The sequence below is a fragment of the Moschus berezovskii genome, chromosome 4 (assembly GCF_049115385.1).
Source record: "Moschus berezovskii isolate FMDL1 chromosome 4, NW_MosBer_1.0, whole genome shotgun sequence".
In the NCBI taxonomy this organism is placed as follows: domain Eukaryota; kingdom Metazoa; phylum Chordata; class Mammalia; order Artiodactyla; family Moschidae; genus Moschus; species Moschus berezovskii.
This window is the reverse complement of record NC_142463.1, coordinates 79,019,284-79,045,535: the sequence shown is the minus strand read 5'-3', so window position 1 is coordinate 79,045,535 and position 26,252 is coordinate 79,019,284. Positions and strand designations below refer to the sequence as shown.

At 41.7% G+C, this 26,252-nt stretch overlaps 1 protein-coding gene across 1 annotated transcript in view; it reads right to left on the bottom strand.

The window, feature by feature from the left end:
• Positions 1–20,506, bottom strand: part of SLC71A1 (solute carrier family 71 member 1) — a 47,355-nt gene extending 26,849 nt beyond the window's left edge. Inside the window, exons 1-2 of the mRNA XM_055403252.1 lie at positions 20,280–20,506; positions 4,874–4,969 (exon numbers count right to left, since the gene is read on the bottom strand). Of these exons, the coding sequence (XP_055259227.1) occupies positions 4,874–4,969; positions 20,280–20,363 (180 nt within the window). The 5' untranslated portion in view covers positions 20,364–20,506. The remainder of the gene's footprint in view (positions 1–4,873; positions 4,970–20,279) is intronic.
• Positions 20,507–26,252: the final 5,746 nt, after the last annotated feature.

The following is a 26,252-nucleotide window of genomic DNA, read 5'->3' as shown; positions in this document are numbered from 1 at the left end:
AGCGGGAGACCTGGGTTTGATCCCTAGGTAGCGGTAGACCTGGGTTCGATCCCTAGGTCGGGGAGATCCCCTGGAGAAGGAAATGGCAACCCATTACAGTATTCTTGCCTGGAGAATCCCATGGACGGAGGAGCCTGGTGGGCTACAGTCCACGGGGTCGCAAAGAGTCGCACACGACTGAGTGACTTCACTTTCACTTTTCAATTCAGTTCAGTGGCTCAGTCATGTCCGACTCTCCGCGACCCCATGAATCACAGCACGCCAGGCCTCCCTGTCCATCACCAACTCCTGGAGTAAACTCAAACTCATGTCCATCGAGTCGGTGATGCCATCCAGCCATCTCATTCTCTGTTGTCCCCGTCTCCTCCTGCCCCCAATCCCTCCCAGCATCAGACTCTTTTCCAGTGAGTCAACTCTTCGCATGAGGTGGCCAAAGTATTGGAATTTCAGATTCAACATCAGTCCTTCCAATGAACAACCAGGGCTGATCTCCTTTAGAATGGACTGGTTGGATCTCCGTGCAGTCCAAGGGACTCTCAAGAGTCTTCTCCAACACCACAGTTCAAAAGCATCAATTCTTCGGCGATTAGCTTTCTTTATAGTCCAACTCTCACATCCATACATGACCACTGAAAACCATAGCCTTGACTAGACGGACCTTGGTTGGCAAAGTAATGTCTCTGCTTTTTAATATGCTATCTAGGTTGGTCATAACTTTCCTTCCAAGGAGAAAGCGTCTTTTAATTTCATGGCTGCAATCAGCATCTGCAGTGATTTTGGAGCCCAAAAAAATAAAGTCTGACACTGTTTCCACTGTTTCCCCATCTATTTGCCATGAAGTAATGGGACCAGATGCCATGATCTTCGTTTTCTGAATGTTGAGCTTCAAGCCAACTTTTTCACTCTCCTCTTTCACTTTCATCAAGAGGCTTTTTAGTTCCTCTTCACTTTCTGCCATAAGGGTGGTATCATTTGCGTATCTGAGGTTATTGATATTTCTCCGGGCAATCTTGATTCCAGCTTGTGCTTCATCCAGTTCAGTATTTTGCATGATGTACTCTGCATATAAGTTAAATGAGTAGGTTGACAATATACAGCCTTGATGTACTCCTTTCCCAATTTGGAACCAGTCCGCTGTTCCATGTACAGTTCTAACTGTTGCTTCTTGACCTGCATACAGATTTCTCAGGAGGCAGGGAAGGTGGTCTGGTGGTCCCATCTCTTTTAGAATTTTCCACAGTTTATTGTGATCCACAAAGTCAAAGGCTTTGTCTTAGTCAATAAAGCAGTAGTAGATGTATTCCTGGAACTCTCTTGCTTTTTTGATGATCCAATGGGTGTTGGCAATTTGATTTTCAGTTTCTCTGCCTTTTCTAAAACCAGCTTGAACATCTGGAAGTTCTCGGTTCACATACTGTTGAAGCCTTGCTTAGAGAAATTTGAGCATTATTTTGCTAGTGTGTGAGATAAGTCCAATTGTGCGTCAGTTTGAACATTCTTTGGCATTGCCTTTCTTTAGGATTGGAATGAAAACTGACCTTTTCCAGTCCTGTGGCCATTGCTGAATTTTCCAAATTTGTTGGCATATTGAATGCAGCACTTTCACAGCATCATCTTTTAGGATTTGAAATAAATCAGTTGGAATGCCATCACCCCCCTAGCTTTGTTCGTAGTGATGCTTCCTAAGGCCCACTTGACTTTGCACTCCAGGATGTCTGGCTCTAGGTGAGTGATCACACCATCATGGTTATCTGGGTCATAAAGATCTTTTTTGTATAGTTCTTCTGTGTATTCTTGCCACCTCTTAATATCTTCTGCTTCTGTTAGGTTCATACTGTTTCTGTCCTTTATTGTTCCCACCTCTGAATGAAATTTCTTCCCTTGTTATCTCTAATTTTCTTGAAGAAATCTCTAGTCTTTCCCATTCTACTGTTTCCCTCTATTTCTTTGCATTGATCACTGATGAAGGCTTTATAATTTCCTTGCTATTCTTTGGAACTCAGCACTCAGATAGGTATATCTTTCCTTTTCTCCTTTGCCTTTCGCTTCTCTTTTGACAGCTATTTGTAAGGCCTCATTAGACAACCATTTTGCCTTTTTGCATTTCTTTTTCTTGGGGATAGTCTTGATCACTGCCTCCTGTACAATGTCACAAAACTCCATCCATAGTTCTTCAGGCAGTCTGCCTATCAGATCTAATCCCTTGAATCTATTTCTCACTTACACAGAACAATCGTAAGGGGTTTGATTTAGGTCATATGAATGGTCTAGTGGTTTTCCCTATTTTCTTCAAAATAGTCTGAATTTTGCAATAGGGAGTTCATGAGCTGAGCCACAGTCAGCTCCTGGTCTTGTTTGTGCTGACTGTAGAGCTTCTCCATCTTCAGCTGCAAAGAAATCCTTTAAGGGTTAAGAATAATAATAATAATAATGTATTTATAGTGCTTAGGACTGTGCCTGGACTCATCATAATATAAATATAGACAAACTGTTTGCTATTACAAAGCTCAAGTCCTTTAAACTGTAAGACTAAACACTGGCCAGAGAGATTGATACGTTAAATTGGTACATTACAAATAAGCACACTGAAACACGAGAAAGCTAATATAGTACGGTGGAGGAGAATCTAATTGCCAATGCAGGGGACATGGGTTTGATCTGTAGCCTGGGAAGATTCCGCAGGCCATGGAGCAACCAAGCCTGTGTGCCACAACTACAGTCCTCTGCTCTAGAGCCCTCAAACCGCAACTACTTAAGTCTATGTATCTAGAGCCTGCGCTCCGCAGCGAGAGAAGCCGCCAAACTGGGAAGCTCGAGCACCACACCCAACAGTAGCCCTGCTTGCCACAGCCAGAGACAGCCTGCGCACAGCAGCAAAGATCCAGTGCAACCAAAGGAAGAAATAAACATGGGAAAATTGGGAGATGCCAGTAGCACCTGACATCACGTTATTACAGTGTAATGTAGTTACAAGTGTCATAATGAACCTGCATCATATGAGAAAGCTTCAAATCAGTGCTCATGGATGATGACAGCTTGAAACATGTAAATTATTTGAAAAATTCCCATCAGAAATTACTAAATTTAAAAAAAGTCAGACATTTAAATGTCACACATCAATTATTTTGGAAATTCATTTATGTAAAGCCGATCACCCATTACAGGTAAATAAGTTGTTTCCTTTTTAAAAAAGAAAGGATTTCAAAACATAATCAAATCAGAATTCTTAAAATTACATGTCAGGGAACTGTCATTCATTCAGGGAACTGTCCTAACTTGCAAAGCATGGTTTATTTCAAAAGGAATTATATTTATTTGAGATTTTATTTTCTTTTGAACTTGTTTTAGCAGTATTTGTAAATATGCCTTGTATATTCAAAATATACAGTTAGACACCAGTGTTTTATGTAGATACAGTAGTGATTATGTAACCATATAATAAATATGCCAAAAATATGGAACATAAATTTTCTTAGACTAGTTCAAACTATCTATATATGATCATTCTATTTATAATAAACTTTTTATAAAAGTCTATTTTGGATATCAACAAGCTCATGAAAATATAAGAAAGTATCTCTTTAAAGTATCTTAAAAATCTGTTCTGGGATTTGGCAACCTGTGATTACACTTTTCAAGATGTTACAGAGTTCTCCTGTGACTACTTCTTCCTTCATTCCACTCCTCTTCTCTTTACTGATAGGAGAAAACTATCTGTTACCTAAGATGCTCAATCTTACAGAGAGCTCTTTTCTAAGGGCTATGGTTTTTCCAGTGGTCATGTATGGATGTGAGAGTTGGACTGTGAAGAAAGCTGATCGCTGAAGAACTGAGGCTTTTGAACTGTGGTGCTGGAGAAGACTCTTGAGAGTCCCTTGGACTGCAAGGAGATCCAACCAGTCCATTCTAAAGGAGATCGATCCTGGGTGTTCATTGGAGGGACTGATGCTAAAGCTGAAACTGCAATACTTTGGCCACCTCATGCGACGAGTTGACTCACTGGAAAAGACTCTGATGCTGGGAGGGATTGGGGGCGGGAGGAGACGGGGACGACAGAGAATGAGATGGTTGGATGGCATCACCAACTCGATGGACATGAGTTTGAGTGAACTCCAGGAGCTGGTGATGATGGACAGGGAGGCCTGGCGTGCTGTGATTCATGGGGTCGCAAAGAGTCGGACACGACTGAGTGACTAAACTGAACTGAAACCTGGGAATATTTGAGCAAAATCAGCTTAGGGCTATAGAATGAATGACCTCCCTAGATGGTTAGTTACCTCTAGATACTTGGCCTAAACTAAAAGAAACTTATATTTCGAAAATGCAACTAGAGAAATGAATCTCAAAATGACAGTGCTGAGTGATTCAGGGCTAGACATCATTTTTCCTAAGCCTGTATAAGAATCCTTTCCACTCTAGCCAGAGTGGGGACAGAGCCCCTGCTTAAATTTGTCCAGTATTCAGAAGATTTACACCCAACTAAGCCCTATCAAAAAGTTAAGGGAGAAGTGAAAGCTGGAAAGGACAACTAAAGCAATTGCTCAGTCGTGTCTGACTCTTTGAGACCCCGTGGACTGTAGCCCACCAGGCTCCTCCATCCATGGGATTCTCCAGGCAAGAATACTGGAGCAGGTTGTCATTTCCTTCCCCAGGGGATCTTCCCAACCCAGGGATTGAACCCAAGTCTCTTGCAATGCAGGAAGACACTTTAACCTCTGAGCCACCAGGGAAGCCCTAAAATACAGTACACAAAAGGGCTAAAGACATCGGTGGGAGAATTAACCTCGGAAAGGTAAAAGAGGCATTCCCCACCCACCAAATTGAAGAAAAAGGATTTTAAAGTCAGTGAAAAATAAGTTAAAAGATTACTTACCACCAAGGTGGGTGCTGTCAATAATCCCCAAGCGAAAAACTCCAAAAAGATGACGATCACTGCATGATAAACACTAGGAGAACCTATTCCTTGAGGCTACAAAAACAAGAGTTTGAAAAGTTAACAGTGTACTCCAAATTACCAACAGTAATGACAACAGTCGACAACTACCTATGGAGAACATACATGCAACAGGTTCTCTGCCAAACATCGGGACGCTCACTGTCCCTGTCCTCAGGATGACGGAGGCAGACAAAGAAACAAATAAATACATTATACATAAACACCATGTGCAATGGGAACAGGAAGTCCAGGGTGGGGATGGGAATGTCGGAATGCCAGGAGGAAGGCTGAAAGGATGGAAAGGAGGTAGGTGAGGAGTAGGACTGGGTAGGTGGACAGCAGAAGTCAAGGAAGCTTCTTGTGCAATGGTGGTAATGCCTGAGAGCAGGAGACATCACTGCTCCATAAGGGTGGTGTCATCTGCATATCTGAGGTTATTGATATTTCTCCCGAAAATCTTGATTCCAGCTGTGCTTCATCCAGTTCAGCATTTCACATGTACTCTATATATATGTTAAATAAGTAGTGTGACCATATACAGCCTTGATGTACTCCTTTTCCAATTTGGAACCAGTCTGTTGTTCCATGTCCGGTTCTAACTGTTGCTTCTTGACCTGCATACAGATTTCTCAGGAGGCAGGTCAGGTGCTCTGGTACTCCCATCTCTTTCAGAATTTTCCATTTTGTTGTGATCCACACAGTCAAAGGCTTTGGCATAGTCAATAAAGCAGAAGTAGATGTTTTCCTGGAACTCTCTTGCTTTTTCGATGATCCAATGGATGTTGGCAATTTCTGGTTTCTCTGCCTTTTCTAAAACCAGCTTGCACATCTGGAAGTTCTTGGTTCACGTACTGTTGGAGCCACTTGGAGAATTTTGAGCATTGTTTTGCTAGTGTGTGAGATGACTGCAACTGTACGGTAGTTTGAACATTTTTTGGCATTGCCTTTGTTTAGGACTGGAATGAAAACACCTTTTCCAGTCCTGTGGCCACTGCTTAGTTTTCCAAATTTGCTGGCATATTGAGTGCAGCACTTTAACAGCATCATCTTTTAGGATTTGAAATAAATCAGTTGGAATTCCATCACCCCCACTAGCTTTGTTTGTAGTGATGCTTCCTAAGGCCCACTTGACTTCGCACTCTAGGATGTCTGGCTCTAGGTGAGTGACCACACAATCATGGTTATCTGGGTCATTAAGATCTTTTTTATACAGTTCTTCTGTGTATTCTTGTCACCTCTTCCTACTATCTTCTGCTTCTCTTATGTCCATACTGTTTCTGTCTTTTATTGTATCCATCTTTGCATGAAACGTTCCCTTGTTATCTCTAATTTTCTTGAAGAAATCTCTAGTCTTTCCCATTCTATTGTTTTCCTCTATTTCTTTGCACTCCTCACTGATAAAGGCTTTCTTGTTATTCTTTGGAGTTCTGCATTCAGATGAGTATATCTTTCCTTTTCTCCTTTGCCTTTTGCTTCTGCTAGCAGGATCTTACACTGCTGCTTAGAGGTATCTTAAGGATTACTTCAGGGCTTCCCTGGTGGCTCAGGGTAAGGAATCTGCCTGTCAATGTAGGAGAAAACAGTTTGATCCCTGATCTGTGAAGATCCTACATGCTGTGAAGCAGCTAAGCCCATGTGCCTCAAATACTGAGTGTGTTCTCCGCAGCCCAGGAGCCACAACTGCTGAAGCCTGCATGCACTAAAGCCCATGCTCCACAACAAGAAAAGCTACTGCAGTGAGAAACCTGTCAACTGCAACTAGAGAGTAGCCCCCTCTCACAGCAACTAGAGAAAATCTTGCACAGCAACTAAGACTCAGCACAACCAAAAATAAGTAAATAAAATTATATTTAAAAAATTACTTCAATTGTTGGATTTTGTATTTCTAAAGGCAATATTAAATGGATAGAAAAGCAGATGACCTGTAACATTAACTCAGTCTCCATTGACAAGTTTGTGTAACAGAAAAACAAGTTTAATCAATACATATAACAATATTATACTTAAGTTTTAAAAATATATTTGTTAGAGGAAATACTGACTGACACCAGCCACCCTGGCCAGACAAGATAGTAGTCACTTGCATAAGTTGTCTTAACAGAGGTCCTGGTAAGGAATGCAAACTAACAAGCTATCACCAATCAAAAGAATTTGCAAGAAGTCAAAAGAAGAGCGGAGACACCAGCCCGTGTCCAACCAACCTGTGAGTCCTTCTCGCTAGAATCCACCTTGTCTGGGCAATGCATGCACCACCAGGAAGGACCCTTAGTCAGAATGACTGGTCAGAGATGACCTGAAAACAAACCCCATCACCGTAACAACCCAAGACCGAGAGCCAGGTGGCAAGGCAATTTTCTTGGGTTCTCGGACCCTGCTGGTCTCTGCCTAGGCACCCCTTCCCAATAAAGTCTCTTGCTTTGTCACCACGTGTGTCTCCTCAGACAGTTCATTTCCAGTGTTAGACAAGAACATACACTCTTGGACCCGGGAAGGGGTCCCTCTTCCTGCAACATATCCAACATACTCAGTCTTATGTGCAAAATATTAACACTGTTTGGATTTCTCTGTACACTAAAAATGGTGCTACATCATTTTAAAAAATTAGATGTCTCTCCCAACCTGCAGAATTTAGGGACCTGGAAACTCCCTTAGAAGAGCCTGCAGCTGAGGAATTAGATTCAACAGAGGTGGGGTGGGAGTTGGGAGATATGAGTTGAAGGACCATGACGAGGAATGAGTTTGTACAAGACTCATTCAACAAACACAGAGCACTAGAGGTTCTAGAAGTAAAACACACTCCCTGATCTCAAGGAGTTCCGTCTAGAGAGGAAGAAGTCTCATTATAATCCTCTGCTTATACAAAACTGCAATAAAAGGGATATTAATTCCTACAAGTTAGGAACCAAAAAAAGTTTACTGCAAGACAATGAAGTGGTGTGGACAACCACATTAGAGAAAAAGAACCAGATGAAGTAAACCACAGCCATGGCAGTTACAGGTAAAGGGAAGGCAGAAGAGATGGCTCTCTCCTTTGTTAAGGAGGCTCTTGTCTTCACCTGAGAGATACAGGAAAACCACTTAAGGGTTTTAAGCAAGAGAACTGTGTGATGATACCTGCATTTCTCCATACGTCATGGTGATTTTCTAAAGGATGTAACTGAACAGCAAGCTGCATGCAGAAGCAAGCTATCTGAATCAGTTCACACAAGAGACGATGAAGGAATGAAACAGGGGTGTGGCATGGACACTGGAGGGGAGGAAATGGATATGAGAATTCAGGATTTGAAACTGAAAGAATTTGACAAATGTGGGAGGAAGAGTCAAGTTTTTCCAGTTTTTTAGTTTGGTTGTCTACTAGTGGAGACTGGTAGCTTCCTAGCTTGTCTTCCCCTAGAAGGCTCAAAATTACTTCAGATTCTATATAAGAGATAGCTCTTGCACTTAAAACATTTCTATTGTCCTTTGAGGGCTGATTAAAACAATTAGTCATTAGCAAATATGATGTTTGAAACCACCAGAGTAGGTGAGATAAAATGAGAAAAGACAGGTGGACTAGCTTAGTCAAGAATCACCAAGTACAGGGCTTAGGGGCGTCGGGCCTCATACAGTCAGAAATCCACGTATAACTTAGAGCCAGCCCTCTGCATCCAGGCTCTCCCATCTGCAGATTCAACCAACTGCAGACCATGTAGTATGTATTTATTGAAAAAAAAAAAAAATCCATATGTAAGTGAACCCACGCAGTTCAAACCCACATTCATGGGTCTACTGTATTGGGCAGAAGAAAAGGAACTCAGGAAAATAAAGAAGGAGCCATCAGAGAAATATTGGAGAATCAAGGAGATACAGTGTCACGGGTGATAAAGGAGCAGTTTTAGAAAGGAAGGAATAATGCCTAGTACCAAACAGAGCAAGTACAGTAAGACAAGGTTAGGAAAAAAGTCCGTAGGATTTCGTAAGATCCAAATTAGTTTTGTTCATCATCACATATATTCAATATCTATTAGAGTATGTAGAATGTCTCAGGGCCTTTAACACACTAATTTATATAATGAATCTCCAGAAAGCTACAGTATGCACTGTTTTCCAAATTTGACCATGAAATCCTTCTGTCATATAACAGACGGTATCTCAAGAACACCTGAGTTTCTTAGAAAACTGTCTGGGAAATGCTAATAAAAAGTAAGATGATAATTAGATGACAATGTGTATAAATATACACACAGAACCAAAAGTCTAGAAGAAAATAAGTGTGTTAAAAGTGGCTGCTTCAGTGAAGCATACTTAATCACTCAAGGACAGTGCTGGGAAAACTCAGAGAAATAAGACAGAGGTAGTGAGGATGGAGCAAATTGTACAGATACAAAAAATATTTAAGAGATAGTATAAGGACTCAGTTTGGGGATGATTGTAGCAGAGGAGGGTAGAGAAGATCGAAGATGAAAAGATTTCAGTTTCTGCCTGGTCAGTTGGACAGTGAGGAAAGGGGAAAGAATAAAAGACCAATTCGTTTTAGGCATATTGATTTGAGAAAAACATGGACAGCATTAGCTGAATTTAAAGAAAACAAACTAAGATGCGAGAAACAGCAAAACATTAATATCTTAACTAGGTAAAGCATTCATGAAAACCAATACAGAAGCACTTAAGACACTATAAAAATATAAAGAATATAAACAATTTATAAAACAGCTCATAAAATTCTATCATGGAAATAACCACTCAGAAAAAGTTTCACCATAAAGATGTTCATAGCAGCATCACTTACAGTAGGAAATATATAAATCTAAATGTTCAACCTAATTATACATCCTATAATCAAATCATGGTATATAAATCACAGAATAATATGCAGCCAAAAACTGTTTATGGATAATCTATAATGACATGTAAATGAGTTTGAGTGAACTCTGGGAGTTGGTGATGGACAGGGAGGCCTGGCGTACTGCGGTTCATGGGGTCGCAAAGAGTCGGATACGACTAAGCGACTGAACTGAACTGAAACATGTTTATGACAATGTTAAATTAAAAAAAAATTAAAGCAGGATATAAAATTGTGTATGTAGAATAATTTCAACTATGAAAAAAAAAAAACCTCAACGTTAATAGTGTTTATATTAGGTAGTGATTTTAAGTGACATAAAATTATTATACTGTTCTGAGTTTTCTAAATCTTTTCTAATAGGCATGATTGTACTTTAAATAAGAGGAAAATGTTTATTTAAGAGAAAAACTACTGTGTAAAACTAGAATGGAAAAACTAGAATGCATATGCTTGGCCCTCCTGAGCCATTCTCTCATATGTCCTCAGAGGTGGGAGGAAAAAGTGTGTGGGGGTGTATATGTAAGATGGTATGGACAAAACTGTAGAAAGTGAAGTCACTCAGTCGTGTCCGACTCTTTGCGACCCCGTGGACTGTAGCCTACCAGGCTTCTCTGTCCATGGGATTCTCCAGGCAAGAATACTGGAGTGGATTACCATTTCCTTCTCCAGGGGATCTTCCCGACCCAGGGATCGAACCTGGGTCTCCCACATTGGAGGCAGACGCTTTAACCTCTGAGCCACCAGGGAAACTTCTTGGTTAATCCAATATTTTAAAGCAGGGCAGGGGGAGAGATAGCTCCTTGCCCCAAGGGACTGGTAATTTTGAGAGTTTTTATTATATACATATCTATCCTGTTTTAAATAAATTCAAAAGTAATATAAGATCTTAATAAAATTGACAAATTTTTAAAATATTTTACTAGTCTGGAATTACAAACAGTTCGAAGTAGGACTTTTGACATAAGGCTGGTAGGTTTAATGGAATAGCAATCCATAATCAAAATTCCAGGACAATTTGGAAAGAATACAAGGGTCATAGCCTGAGGAGAAAGACCAGAGAAAGAGGGTTAATAGACAGGTTAGGGGGAAAATGTCTGACCAATGTTTATAGCATCAAGAGTACAAGGTTCGGCATAATGAGATCGTATCAACAGATGATATCTGAGGATTCTTGAAAGAATTAAAGAGGTACAATGTGAAAAATTCTGGAGACACATTTGAACATAAACTAACACATACCCAACCCTAAATGCCACGATATTCCACCTAAAAACATAATAATTACTGTATCAAAAGTCCATTCAGCTGAACAACTTCTTTCTTATGGAGGAATGAGACATGGTTCCATAGCAGTCACCTCTAACTTCAACTCAGAAGTCAGGGGACAAACCCCTTTAACCCTGAATCCACTCTCCAATCTAATTCCCATTTCCCAAAGCATACTTTCCATTGGTAATGTATTTCATTTCATCAAGTAGGCTTCTGGCTAAGCCTTTTAAAAATCTACTTATTCTTCTATCCTTTAACACTTGATAACTTTTACAGTTGCATTTTGCTTTGTAAAGTATCTGTTTCATTTTATTTAACCTAAACCTCACCTTTCTCATGCTCATGCTCTGAGGCAGGCCCTATGCTTTATTCTTCTACAATCTAGAGCATGCAATACACGCGCAGCACGAAAGTGCTTAGTGAGCGTCTGTAGAAATGAAATGAATTACTCTGTAAGTTTCCTCTACCTATTACTTTAGGTATTCAGTATATGGTTACTGTATTTAAACATTGTTAAAAGAGCAATACATCCATTAATTAAATTTGTAACTTCTCCCGATCCTTTATCCTCTGATGGGGCTTCCAGGTGGCGTAGAGGTAAAGAATCCGCTTGCCAAAGCAGGAGATGCCAGAGACATGGGTTGGATCCCTGGGATGGGAAGATCCCCTAAAGGAGGGCATGGCAACCCACTCCAGTATTCTTGCCGGGAGAATCCCATGAACAGAGGAGCCTGGCGGGCTACAGCCTATGGGGTCACAAAGAGTCAGACACAACTGAGTGACTGAGCACGCACACACGCACATCCTCTGATATCCCACTGTTCACTACTGTATCATCTCTCACACGGGCTTACTGTACATACACATAAAATTAAAATAATAAAAATCACTGAAGACTTCTAATGATTTACATTCATAGTCTTATTTACCCCTCCTAACCTTTCAAGTTTGGAGAAGGAAGTGGCAACCCACTCCAGTATTCTTGCCTAGAAAATTCCGTGGACAGAGGAGCCTGGTGGGCTGCTGTCCATGGGGTTGCACAGAGTGAGACATGACTGAAGCGACTTAGCATGCATGCATGCACTGGAGAAAGAAATGGCAATCCACTCCAGTATTCTTGCCTGGAGAATCCCAGGGACAGATGAGCCTGGTGGGCTGCCATCTATGGGATCGCACAGAGTCGGACACGACTGAAGCGACTTAGCAGCAGCAGCAACCTTTCAAGTTATATATTACTACCTCCACTTTAGAGTCCAATATAGCAAGTAAAAGATGGAGCAGTCAATCCAGGCAACTGCAGAGCCCAAGTCTGGAGCTGCACTAGTTTCAGTGGTTACACTGCATGTATTATTATCACAGACTGTTTGTCCAATCTTAACCATTTTAGTATCTCTCTGCATAGCCCAATGCCTAAAATGGAAAGGGTATTTCATGCTCATGGATTAGATAACCCTTATCAAGAGAGTCATTAAGCTATCAGATGACTTAAGTAAGTCACTTTACCTCTCTTAGCAATTAGGGGGTAAACTATTAATTTCCTACCTAAATCCTCATCTAATTCTCAAATTCCAAGTCTATAATTGCCCAATAAATATGAGTTTATGAATCCAGCAGTTGTTATGGAGAATATAGACTGTAATAACTTATGTTACAGTCCTATCAATGAATCAGGGACTTACATGGGTTTTTGGCCAGGAGAAAGAAGTAAGTCCACTAGTAACTGGGCATTATAATCCTACTTGTTAAGTGGATATTACCATGTGAGAAAAGCATAAGAATAAGCGAAACTGAGGTTCTTTTTTCAAAATAACGGCCTAGACTATTAAAAAAAAATCAATAGATATTTTTTAAGCTTAAAAACCAAACAAAAAGCTATTCTAGACAGAAGATACCTGGCAACTAAACGTAATAATTCTACATCCAAAAAAAGACTATAAAGTAGTTATTAGGATTACTGGGGAAATGTGACTATGGACTATATACTACCCAAGAGTATTTTATCAATGTTAAATTTCTGAACATGGTGATTATATTGCAGCTATGTGGTTCAGCTCAGTTCAGTTCAGTCACTCAGTTGTGTCTGACTCTTTGTGACCCCATGGACTACAGCACACCAGGCCTCCCTGTCCATCACTGACTCCCAGAGTTTACTCAACTCATGTCCATTGAGTCGGTGATGCCATCAACCATCTCATCCTCTGTCGTCCCCTTCTCCTCCCACCTTCAATCTTTCCCATCATCAGGGTCATTTCAAATGAGCCAGTTCTTCGCATCAGGTAGCAAAGTATTGGAGTTTCAGCTTCAGCATCAGTCCTTCCAATGAATATTCAGGACTGATTTCCTTTAGGATGGACTGGTTGGATCTCCTTGCAGTCCACGGGACTCTCAAGAGTCTTCTCCAACAACACAGTTCAGAGGCATCAATTCTTCAGCACTCAGCTTTCTTTAAGTCCAACTCTCACATCCATACATGACTACTGGAAAAATATCCTTATTCTTAGGTGATACTTTTAGGGATAAAGTATCATGATGTCTACCACTAATTCAAATGGGTCAGGAAAAAAAAATGAAAAAAAAAACACGCATAGAGAAAGAAAAAACAAATGTGGCAAAATGTGAACAACTGTTGAATCATGAATCTCTGGGATAGCCAAATAAACATTCATTATGTTATTTCTGCAACTTTTCTGTAGTTTTGAAAATTCTCAAAATAAAAGTTAGAAAAAAAAATGACAAAAACCAAAATAAAGTATGAAGAATAATAATTTTGAACTTAAAATTTAATACTGAGAAGCTACCAATCAAGAATGAGGAAGACAGGAATTCCCTGGAGGACCAGTAGTTACAACACTGTGCTTCCACTGCAGAGGGCATGGGTTTGATCCCTGGTTGGGGAACTAAGATCCTGCATGCCTCGCAGTGTGGCCAACATAACAAACAAACAAAAACAAACAATAATGAGGATAAAACAAATTTTCAGAAAGAAAGGCTGAATTTTCTCTGAACAAAACATAACTAAGTTGATTAAAATAATTTAATGTAAAAGTCTTGTGTGTATACAAACACACAAAAATGCTTAATCACAGACATCTAAGACCTGGAACTTTTCACGGAAGAATACTAAAAAAAAAAAAAATTCCTAAAGAGGAACACTGTAACTGTAAAGCTGCTCTCATGGGATCCTTACACATTATGGAATAACTGGAGGAAATAAGACTTTACTGCTAGTATTTGGTATCATTCATGGGGTCGCAGAGTCGGACACAACTGAGCGACTGAACTGAACTGAACTGAATGTGTGTTTTCTTATTTTCTGTGACTTTAATCAGGCAAGGTAAGTTTCACTACATTTGTCACAAAAAGAAAATTGATCCTTAATTTCCTCAAGGTATGAATCACTGTTAACATGTAAAAGACACTATTATACTAATTAAGGGCCTTCTCAGGTGGCACTAGTGGTAAAGAACCCTTCTGCCAATGCAGGAGACAGAAAAGACGTGGGTTTGATCGATCCCTAGGCCAGGAAGATCCCCTGGAGGAGGCCTGGCAACCCACTCCAGTTTTCTTGCCTGGAGAATCCCATGGATTCTTGCCTGGAGAATCCCTGGAAGGCTACAGTTTATAGGGTTGCAAAGAGTCAGACACAACTGAAGTGACTTGGCAAGCATGCATACTAATTAAGTCCCTTTGGCTTAATCTGCAGTGAGACTTTAAAATTACTTACTGACATGTTATGGATCAATTTTAAAGAGTTATTCAAAATTTGTATATTATCAGAGAAGTGAAGAGGTATGGGTTAGACTGCTCCTAAATAGAATGAAATACACTTATAAATATTCAACAAGAATATAGTGAGATCAAGTTTTACTCTTAAAAAATTAAAAAAGATCTACAGCTTAAGATTGTTATTGCTATATATGATTTTTATTTTTTTCGCCACACCACATGGTACATGGATCTTAGTTCTCCAATTAGGGATCCAATCCACAGCCTTTGTATTGGAAGCATGGAATCTTAACAACTGGACCACCACTGTTTTGAGATACATTTTGAAAAGATAAGTAACATGACAATCTGTTGCAGCACTCTCTATTCTTAAGAGGAAAATATGTGGCTGGCTGTTAAATCAAGTTAAATCATCCTTACATTAAATGCTTATCCTCATGAACACCGAATGGGTTACACAGTTGAAATAACTACAAACTAAGTTCAGTAAAAAGGTAAAATAAAATTAAAAATAAAAAACAAACAAAACACAAAACCATTAACACAAAACTCAAACTGTCACCAATGTCTATGATAGAGCCGAAGCTCAAGAATGGTCCCAGTGTGATCTCTGATTACTCAATTTATATAGCGAAGTGATGAAATATTGACCGCCTCTTGATAAAAAGACTCCCTAAAAAGTATTTCCCGTGGTAGAATTCATAACTGTATTTATACACTATTGAGAAAACAGAGCTATTATTAAGAATAAGCTACTGCAATCTGGCACTGGAAGAGATGAACCCATTTTAGGGATCCTGATATATGTACCCTGGCTGAAATGGTCAACTGTTACTTTAACTGACACTTCCAATTCAAAATAATGCTAAAAGACAACTTGAGCTTTTAAATAATTGAAAATTTAAATCATATATACTTGTCAGAATGATTTTTGAGAAAAGCTATTCTTTTTCCTAAACTTCAACACTTCAACTATAAGTGAATTTCCACAGATGATGATGGGAAGCAGGTTTTCAAACTACAGTAAGACAAACTGGAAATACAAACAGAGAAAACTGCTTATTCATTCACCCCCAAACACGCTACCCTAAAGCAAGTGTTAACTCACAGAGGTAGACAGGTAAATCATTCATGGTTCTGCCTGCCACAAGCTTGCCATGGACGTGTGCATCCTGATGTTTCTAGGAAAAGGCTACTGATATCAAAGAACAACTGCTTTTTGAAAGGCACCATGGCCCCCTTCCTGGCTTACATGCTCTCTAGGAACCAGTGGCCGCTCTCTGGGAGTTCAGAGAGCTATTCTGCAACTCCTTCAGTCACTGTAGCAGGTGAAGAGTGCAAAGGATCGGAGCTTAGAGCCAGACTTTTGAAATGGTCTTTGACTCCTATTTATTGTGATTAAAATCAGAGAAATCAGGAATAAAAATCTGGTACTCTGCATCTCTGAATGCATATTTGAAATGTCAATTCTACTTTTGTCAGGTACTTCTAATAAATCAACTCACATGTGCTTTTCTTTCTATCTGATCTTTAAAGTCATTTTACCAATTCACTTGTGAAAAAAATCTACATTTTCCCACTTTATCAGAGATGTAGTCCCTGTATTCAGAAATCAATAAAAATCGGAATAAAAAACAAGCAAACTTCAAAAATCATAAGGAAAATTCTATATTTGATAATACAAATAACTCATGTAAATAACTCTGAGGCTCTTAGTCTCTACCAAGAACACTTATAAACAACCTGGAGGCTCAGTGGTAAAGAACCCGCCTGCCAATGCAGGAGACACAGGTTCCATCCCTGGGAAATCCCACGGACAGAGGAGCCTGGGGGTGGGGTGGGGTGGTGTACAGTCCATGGGGTTGCAAAGAGTCTGACACAACTTAGTGACTAAACTAACAACAAAACATAGTAATGATTTAACAACAAAACCAGAAGCATTCTAAAATGTCAGAATGCAGTTTTAACTCTCCTCAATGGTCTGCAATGAATAAGAGATGTAGCAAAATGTTACATACATTAAAACATAACTAAACACAGTAATCCTATGTGTGCCTGCTCAATTGCTTCAGTAGTGTCCGACTCTTTCAACCTCATGGAGCCCACCTGGCTCCTCTTGTCCATGGCTGAGTCCAGCAAAAATACTGGAGTGGGTTGCCATGCCCTCCTCCAAGGGATCTTCCCAACCCAGGAATCAAACCCGTGTCTCCTGCATCTCCTGCATAGTTGGCAGATTCCTTGCCCACTGAACCACCTGGGAAGCCCAATTCTACGTGTAAATGCTTCCAAAAGCAAATTCACCAATAATGTCACAGTTACTTTCATCAGTAAAATGGTATACACTAGATGACCAAAAGTTAAAGTCGCTCAGTCATAGCCGACTCTTTGAGACCCCATGGACTGTAGCCCCTCCCAGGCTCCTCTGTCCATGGCGATTCTCCAGGTAAAGATACTGGAGTGGGTTGCCAAGCCCTCCTCCAGGGGATCTTCCCAATCCAGGATCAAACCAAGGTCTCCCCCCATTGCTGGTGGATTCTTACCAACTGAGCCACCAGGGAAGCCCAGTAAATATTTATTTAATTTAACCTGTGAAACTAGTCTTTAGCTACTTACACTGTTTTCATACAAAACAACTGTTCTTAAACTTTCAGGAAGTATGAAACCTTTAAGGAATTTCCCTAGAGAGATGCACAAAGAAAATTTTATAAATAAACTTCAAGGTGAACAAACCCAAGTTAAGAACTCCTGATATAGAATCACACCCTCATATAATGTACCTTAATTGGGTACTACTCAAATAGACAACATATTAGTCATTCTTACCTAGGCTTCAGAGCCAACTGAAATACAATTTCAAGAAAAGAAAAACATTTAGTAACTTATGATTAACCTGGCTTGTTCAGAAAGGTTCACTTTTTCAAATGTTAAAAGCTACAACAAATATGTGCTAAGTTTTTGATAAATCATTAACAACTCATTACTAATTTTGCCTTACGAACATTACAACTGGCTGATCAAGCTTAAAAAGATGCCATTTGCAGGGGACAAAGCAAAATAATCTTAACACTGTTGAACACTAGGAAGAAAATGGAAGGGGATCAGGTCAGTACCATTGGCCAGGGATGTAAAACACTGTTCAGAGCCTGTCATGTATAACCATACAGCCTCAGACACCAAGGTGTTCATAACAGTAATCTGATCAATTTTAAGTAGAGAAGAAAAACAAATGTGATTTTAAAACAATTTTTATGACTATAATAATTATATGTATTTTCACTTATGGCTAGAGTAGATTAAAATACAGTGTAAAAAAATTACCCTGGCACTTCAAGGAACGGAAATATCCCCTAATTATATATAGGAATGAATATAATTACACTAAAAAAATGATCTTTAGAATGTGCTACTTATTTTAAAAACTCACTCTAAATGTGTTTTTATCACTTTAAATTCACACAGTAGGCCCTGTGGGATTAAAAGATGCATAAAAAGTCCCTATTCTAAAGAGGTCCAGTGCTCTGAGAATGGAAAGTGCAGCATAAGGGTACAAAAATGACGAATGATAATACCCCCATGTGCACATCCCTCAAAAGAAGCGTTCATTTATTCTCTATGCCCTCTTAAAAACCTACTGCTGGGGTAAAAATTGTGTTTTGTGTCCAAAAGCAAACTATAAATTCACAACTTTAATAAATACCAAGATTAAAAAAACACAAAAACCTGTTCCAAATCTCACAAGATTTAATTGCTATAAAGTGAGTTAAAAAAAACTCGAGAGGTAACAAAACAGAACTTTACAAGGAAAAAGGAAGTGTGCTTCCTGAACACAGCTTCTTTACCTTTTAGAAAAAATATTAATCTTAAACATTAATTGCTTTTACAAAATACAATTCTTTGCTGCTTCTCTTTTGTTGATTGTATGAAGAAATTAAAATATTAAGTCTTTATGACTGGTAAAGGCACCAGTGTTTTTTCAAGCCATTTCTCTCCCATCAATGAAGTTCTAACCAAGTCGGCTGAGACAATTCATAACTGATTTAATCAAATGCTTTTAATGTTTCATTAAAACATGAGATCTGAGGACTTGAATTTCAAAGCTTCTTTTTTCACCAAATGTCAAAGCTACGACATCTATAGATTTGACAGTTACTAAACGTATACAGACTTCCCTCGTGGCTCAGCGGTAAAGTATCTGCCTACAATTAAGGAGACCCGGGTTCGATCCCTGAGTCGGGAAGATCCCCTGGAGTGGCACCCCACTCCAGTACTCTTGCCTGGAAAATCCCATGGACGGAGGAGTCTGGTAGGTTATAGCCCATAGGGTCACAAAGAGTCGGAGACGACTGAGCAACTTCACTTTCACAGGTATATAACGAAACTGCTACATCCGTCCCAGGTTTTCTAAATTTTAGCATACTGACTGGGCCATATTCTGAAATGTCCGAACCAAGTTGTCACTGATCTCAAATTAATTTAGCAAATCCTCAATAGTGGCCTAATTACACATTTAGCACTATGCTAGCAATGGAGGGCTCCAAACAAACATGGAATAAAAGGAACCTGCACATTTCTCGAAGAAGTGAAATGACTTTCACTTTTCTATTCTACTTCAGAACTTGATATCAAAGAATGTAACAAAGACCAGAGGGAAGCAAAGAAGAATTTTCAACATTAAAAAAAAGGTGAGTTATTTTCAATTAAAAGGCCTCCTCCCCTGTCGGTTAACAACAGCACAAAGCCTAAAGTTGATTTTGATGACACTATTTCTAAAAAGCAAAAAAATTTGTTCTCGTCCTCAATCTGTCTTCCTTTCTAAGGTCTTCTAATCCTCAGGCCATGACCAACTCTATCGAGTATTCTTGTTTTAACATACACGAGGTGATTTTAAGACAAGAGGGTGGTGACTCTTCTTTGAAAACTACAGGCTGAAGTCTAGGCCCCGGGTGTCCTCCGTCACAGTCCCGACGGCGGGCGGCGAGGAGCAGAGCCCGGCTCCGGACAGCTTTACCGCACGGGACGCAGCCGAGAGCAGGAGCGCTGACCCCGAACGGCGTGGAGAAGGGGGCGAGCGCACGACGCGGCCCCAGCGGGGTCGCCGCGCCAGATGCCACCCCGGGAGCAGCATACGGGCGGGCAGGGGCCGCCGCCGGCCGCCCCCCGAGCGCGGCCGCCGCCTGGCGGGGCCCGGACGGCGCTGACGGGGCTGCGGAGGCGAGGGGCGCGGCGGGCGGCGGAGCCCGGCGGCGATTCCTGCCCGCGGCGGCGGCGCGCGTGGGCTCGAGGCCGCGGGGCCTCCAGCGGCGGCCGGAGGGCAGGGCGGCAGGTGCGGGAGAGGCGGAGCCGTCTCCACCCGGGAGGATGTGCCCCGGAGGCCGCAGGCCGGGGCGAGAGAGGGAAGAGCCGGGCGCCCGAGAGCCCGGCCCCGCGGGAGGGGTGGGGGCAGTGAGGGGCGACGGCAGGCGGCCGCGTCGGGAGCAGAGAGAGATCCGGCCCGACACTCCCCGGCTCGGTACCCCAGCTCACCGTGCCTCCGTCCTTAATGATGATCTTTTTGGCCAGCATGATACTGCGGTTCGCGGCCCTTTTCTTCTTCTTCCCCTGGGTCATTTTACCATCCTCGACTCCTGGCGCTGCTGCAGCCACTCCCGGGGCGGCCGGCCCCAGCGGCGAGTGCCGTCCCGCTACTACTGCCGGGCCGAGCCGCTCGGGGCGCCCGCCGCCATCTTGAGGGCCCGGCCTGCCTCCGGCGGCGCGTCACATCGTGCGATCGGCCGACGAGCGCGCCCCGCCCCGCCCACGTGACGCGCCCCGCCCGCTCGGCCGCCGGGCGGTCGGCGCTGGCGGGGAGGCCGGGAGGCGAGCGGGCGGCGCGCGGAAGGGGCCCCCTGCGGGCCGGCTGCCTGCGGAGGGAGCCCTGTGCCCGTCGCTCGTTCAGTCCTCACCGCAGTCCTGCGCCCTGGGGGCCGTGATAGAGCCCTTAACGGAGGAAGAATTGTCGGTTTCTGAATGCTACATGCTCGAGGAAACGTAGATGATACACAGTTTTTCCGGAATTTCAACCAGGCGTCCTCAGCTGTTAGGGCTAAATCCCGCTGTGTCTGACCAACACTGGAACCGAAGGAGACGTTGAAATAGTTTTCCATACATCGTGGGTAACTGAAAGAGTGGAGATAAAATGAGTTTTCATTTGGGTGGCACGGCCGACGGCTGAGGGATACCTGGAGCTTTACTGAAGCAAGCCTGTTTCCAGCAGCACCCTGGCCCCAGATGGGACCTTTTCTTTATTCCCTGTCGGTAAAAACTGATAGAACATAGGGAGGAGAAGGGGACGACAGAGGATGAGATGGTTGGATGGCGTCACCGGCTCAGTGGACATGAGTTTGGGTAAACTCCGGGAGTTGGTGATGGACAGGGAGCATGGCGTGCTGCAGTCCATGAGGTCGCAAGAGTCGGACACGACTGAACGACTGAACTGAACTGAGGGCACCCATTGTAGCGCACGGCTTGTTTTACCCGGTTGTTTAAAAATCAGTTTAATGGGGAAATTGAGAGAAAGGACAGCTGTCACACGTGGACTGTGGACTTCAGATTAAAGTATCACGGTGTTAAATTTGATTGTGATGACTGTACTGTGTTAAATAAAAGAATATCCTTTTCCTTAAGAAATATACACCGAAGTCTTAACGAGTGAGGGAATGTGATGCATGCTATGCTGCGTGTGTGCGTGCTAAGCCGCTTTAGTCGTGTCTGGCTCTTTGAGACCCTATGGACTGTCGTCCCCCAGGCTCCTCTGTCCTTGGGATTCTCCAGGCAAGAATACTGAGGTGGGCTGTCATGCCTTCAGGGAATCTTCCGGATCCATTGATCGATCCTGGGTCTCTTCTGTCTTGTGCAGTGTTAGGCTGGTTCTTTACCACTAGCGCCACCTGGGAAGCCCGGTGATGCATGCTACCTACGCTTAAATAGTTAGGAACTAACATGAGGATCACAATAAACGGTGGAAAATTCTGAAAGAGATGGGAATATCAGACCACCTGACCTGCCTCTTGAGAACCCTGTATGCAGGTCAGGCAGCAACAGTTAGAACTGGACATGGAACAACAGACTGGTTCCAGTTGGGAAAAGGAGTACATCAAGGTTGTATATTGTCATCCTGTTTATTTAACTTCTATGCAGAGTACATCATGAGGAATGCTGGGCTGGAAGAAGCACAAGCTGGAATCAAGATTGCCGGGAGAAATATCAATCACCTCAGATATGCAGATGACACCACCCTTATGGCAGAAAGTGAAGAGGAACTCAAAAGCCTCTTGATGAAAGTGAAAGAGGAGAGTGAAAAGGTTGGCTTGAAGCTCAGCATTCAGAAAACAAAGATCATGACATCTGGTCCCATCACTTCATGGGAAATAGATGGGGAAACAGTGGAAACAGTGTCAGACTTTATTTTTTTGGGCTCCAAAATCTCTGCAGATGCTGATTGCAGCCATGAAATTAAAAGATTCTTACTTCTTGGAAGGAAAGTTATGATCAACCTAGATAGTATATTAAAAAGCAGAGACATTATTTGCCAACCAAGGTCTGTCTAGTCAAGGCTATGGTTTTTTCCGTGGTCATGTGTGGATGTGAGAGTTGGACTGTGAAGAGAGCCGATCGCCGAAGAATTGATGCTTTTGAACTATGGTGCTGGTGAAGACTCTTGAGAGTCCCTTGGACTGCAAGGAGTTCCAACCAGTCCATTCTAAAGGAGATCAGTCCTGGGTGTTCATTTGGAACTACTGATGCTGAAACTGAAACTCCAATACTAGACTCTGATGCTGGGAGGGATTGGGGGGCGGGAGAAGGGGACGACAGAGAATGAGATGGCTGGATGACATCACCGACTCGATGGACGTGGGTTTGAGTGAATTCCGGGAGTTGGTGATGGACAGGGAGGCCTGGCGTGCTGTGATTCATGGGATCGCAAAGGGTCGGACACGACTAGAGACTGAACTGAACATGTATGTTGCTGATCGTGTCCAACTCTTTGCCACCCCATAGACTCTACAGTCCAAGGAATTCACCAGGCCAGAATACTGCAGTGGGAAATCGTTCCCTTCTCCAGGGGATCCTCCCAACCCAGGGATCGAACCAAGGTCTCCCACATTGCAGGCAGATTCTTTACCAGGTGAGCCACAAGGGTAAGGAGGTATGCCTAGGAGTTTCTGTTACCATTGACTGGCTTGATCTCCCTGCAGTCCAAGGGAATCTCAAGAGTCTTCTCCAACACCACAGTTTCAAAAGCATCAATTCTTCCGTGCTCAACTTTATGGTCCAATTCTCACATCCACACATGACTACTGGAAAAACCATAGCTTTGACTAGACGGACCTTGGTCGGCAAAGTAATGACTTAGGTTATAAAAGGCTCTGCATCTTCCTGCTGCTGCTGCTGCTAAGTCACTTCAGTCGTGTCCGACTCTGTGTGACCCCATGGACGGAAGCCCACCAGGCTCCCCTGTCCCTGGGATTCTCCAGGCAAGAACACCGGAGCAGGCTGCCATTTCCTTCTCCAATGTGAGAAAGTGAAAAGTGAAAGTGAAGTCGCTCAGCCGTGTCCGACCCTTAGCGACCCCACGGACTGCAGCCTACCAGGCTCCTCCATCCATGGGATTTTCTAGGCAAGAGTACTGGAGTGGCTTGCCATTGCCTTCTCTGATCTTCCTGCTAGGTCTCTTTTTCATTCACTCAGAACCCAAGTTTAGTGGAAACCAGCTGCCATGTCATGAAGACACTTAAGCAGCCTGTAGGGACATCCTGGTGTCCAGGAACCGAGGCCCCCTATCAACAGATTCGTGAGTCATGTTGGAGCCAGCCCTCCAGTCCTGATCAAGGCCTTGGCTGAGAGCAGCCCCTGCCAGTCAGTCCTAAAGGAAATCAACCCTAAATATCCATTAAGGACTGATGCTGATGCTGCAACTGCAGCACCTTAGCCACCTGATTCGAAGAGCTGACTCCTTGGAAAAGACCCTGATGCTGGGAAAGATTAAGGACAGGAGGCAAACGGGGTGGCAGAAGATGAGATGGCTGGATGGCATTACTGCCTCAAAGGATATGAATTTGAGCAAGCTCCAGGAGACTGTGAAGGACAGGGAAGCCTGGCTTGCTGCAGTCCATGGGATCACAAAGAGTCAGACACGACTGAGTGACAGAACAATAAGAACCCCTGCCAACATCCTGACTGTGACTTCAGGAAACCCTGAGCTAGGACCACCCAGCTTAGCCACTCCCAGTTTCCTGACTCTCAGAAACTGTAAGATAAAAAAATAATAGTTTTAAGCCACTAAACCTTGGGGTAATTTGGTACACAGCTTTGGTTCACTGCTATAGATAACTAATACATAGGGTAAAGGGAATGTGTGTTCTTGGTACTATTATTGCAACTTTTCTGTAAGCTTAAAATTATTTTAAAATGTTAAAAACTAAATTTGATTGAATTTTCCTTTCTATTTCAATAACTGACTAGAAATGGAAAACAGATCAATTTCCATGGAAGGAAGAAGAAAGGCATTTTAGCCTGCTATTTCAAGTTTTGTGTTCCTACGATAAGTAAACTCAACATTTGTTTTAAAATGTTCTGTTATGGAAATTGACTTGAAACTTTAGAGAAAGTAAGATGAGATAGATTTCATAATTTAAATACCCAGGAGCTTGTTTTGGATGAATGAAGAAGCCTGGTAAGACCATGTTTTGTGTGGTTACTCTTTATTAAAATCACCCTTCATCCAGTTGTACCAGTTTTATCATCCTAAGAACTGATTCAGTCATTCAAAAAATATGTGAGTACCTCTGTTTGTCACTGTTTTACTAGACACTGGAGATACATCGATGAATGGCATGGTATTTGTCTGCATAGAGCTTAATTATACTGGAGGACAGGCTGTAAAACAAACACAAAAGTAGTACTGTTGTAAAAAAAATAAGGTAATAAAAATTTAACACACACTGAATGTCCAGAATGTCCCAGTGTGCTAGAAGAGCTGCAACAGTAAACATGAGAGATGAGTCTTGTTCTAACAGACTTACTGTGAATATATAATTCTTGTGGCTTTATATGTGATTTGGGTCATTAAGATTCAGACTTTATATTGAGAGGTTGACATGTCAGTTAGGGTTCTCTGGTGATAGTCAACAGAAAGTAGTGTTAGCTAACATAAGCAAAAAGGAATGATTTGAAAGGATATTAAAGTTCCCAAAATTAATGAGAAAGTTAAGAATCAGACTTGAAAACAGGCAAAAACCTATGTTTGGAAAGTTCCTTAGAACCTTTCATGAGAGAAATCCCTGGTAAAGAACAGCAAGTGGCTGCAACTAAATATTTCTAAAGAAACAAGATTGTGTTACAGAATCCAACCCCCTAAAGTGAAAGTGAAGTTGCTCAGTCGTGTCCGACTCTTTGCGACCCCATGAACTGTAGAGTACCAGGCTCCTCCGTCCAAGGGATTCTCTAGGCAAGAATACTGGAGTGGGTTGCAATTTCCTTCTCCAACCCCCTAAATGTGCCCTTTATTAAAGAAATTGCATTTTGCCATGTGAACAGAAGAGGGCCTCCTTAACTATTAAACAGTCACCTCACTTCTGTAAAACTACCAGTTCTTGCTGACTTAAGAAAATCCTACCCGTTTCATCAAGAACAGAAAAAGCCACCAAAGCCCCACACCATAAAAGCCTAGTCTTTTTAAAAAAAACAGAAAACGACAACTTTTCAGTTAATAGAAAATACTACCATCTAGAAAATATGAAACAGAGGAAAACTATGTATATCACTCCAATATGAATTAAATATCATTAAATAGAGAATCTTTCACATTGCAGATGTGAAAGAACTGAGTTAAAAATTCAATAGGAAGATGAGACTTGAGCAAACTCAGGCAATATACTGAAAAAATAAAATCATCCAAAATGTGAAACCTAAATTACAGGGTTTCTAAAAACATGAAGGTAAGAAACATGGAGGAGAGGAATAAAATCAGCTATGAAGAAAAACAGAGAAAATAAGGATCAGAAAATGACATGGAAAAAATTACCTGGCCCTCCAGGAAAACAACAACAACAAACAAAAGCATTTTTTCCAAAGGAGAAAAAAAATCAAGTGGCGCCAGACTTATTGAAAATAACACCAAACAACACAACAATGGAGCAACATTAAAAAAAAAACTGAAGGAAACATAGTGTGAGCCAAAGATTTTATAGTATGTAAAGCTGTACTTGAAGTGTCTAGGCTCTAGAAAGTTTAAACATGCTAGAACTTGAGGAATATTGTACTTACAAGCCCTCCTTGAGTACCTAACTAGAAAAGCTTCATCCAGTTTCAAAAAGTTGATTGGGGAGCCTTTGGCTAAAGTATTGAAGAGTATTAAATATTTATAAAGTATATTAGTATACTAAAATATATTGAATTTTATAACAAATACACAAACTAGGATGAGAAAATAGTGTGTAAATGTTTTATGTTCTAAAA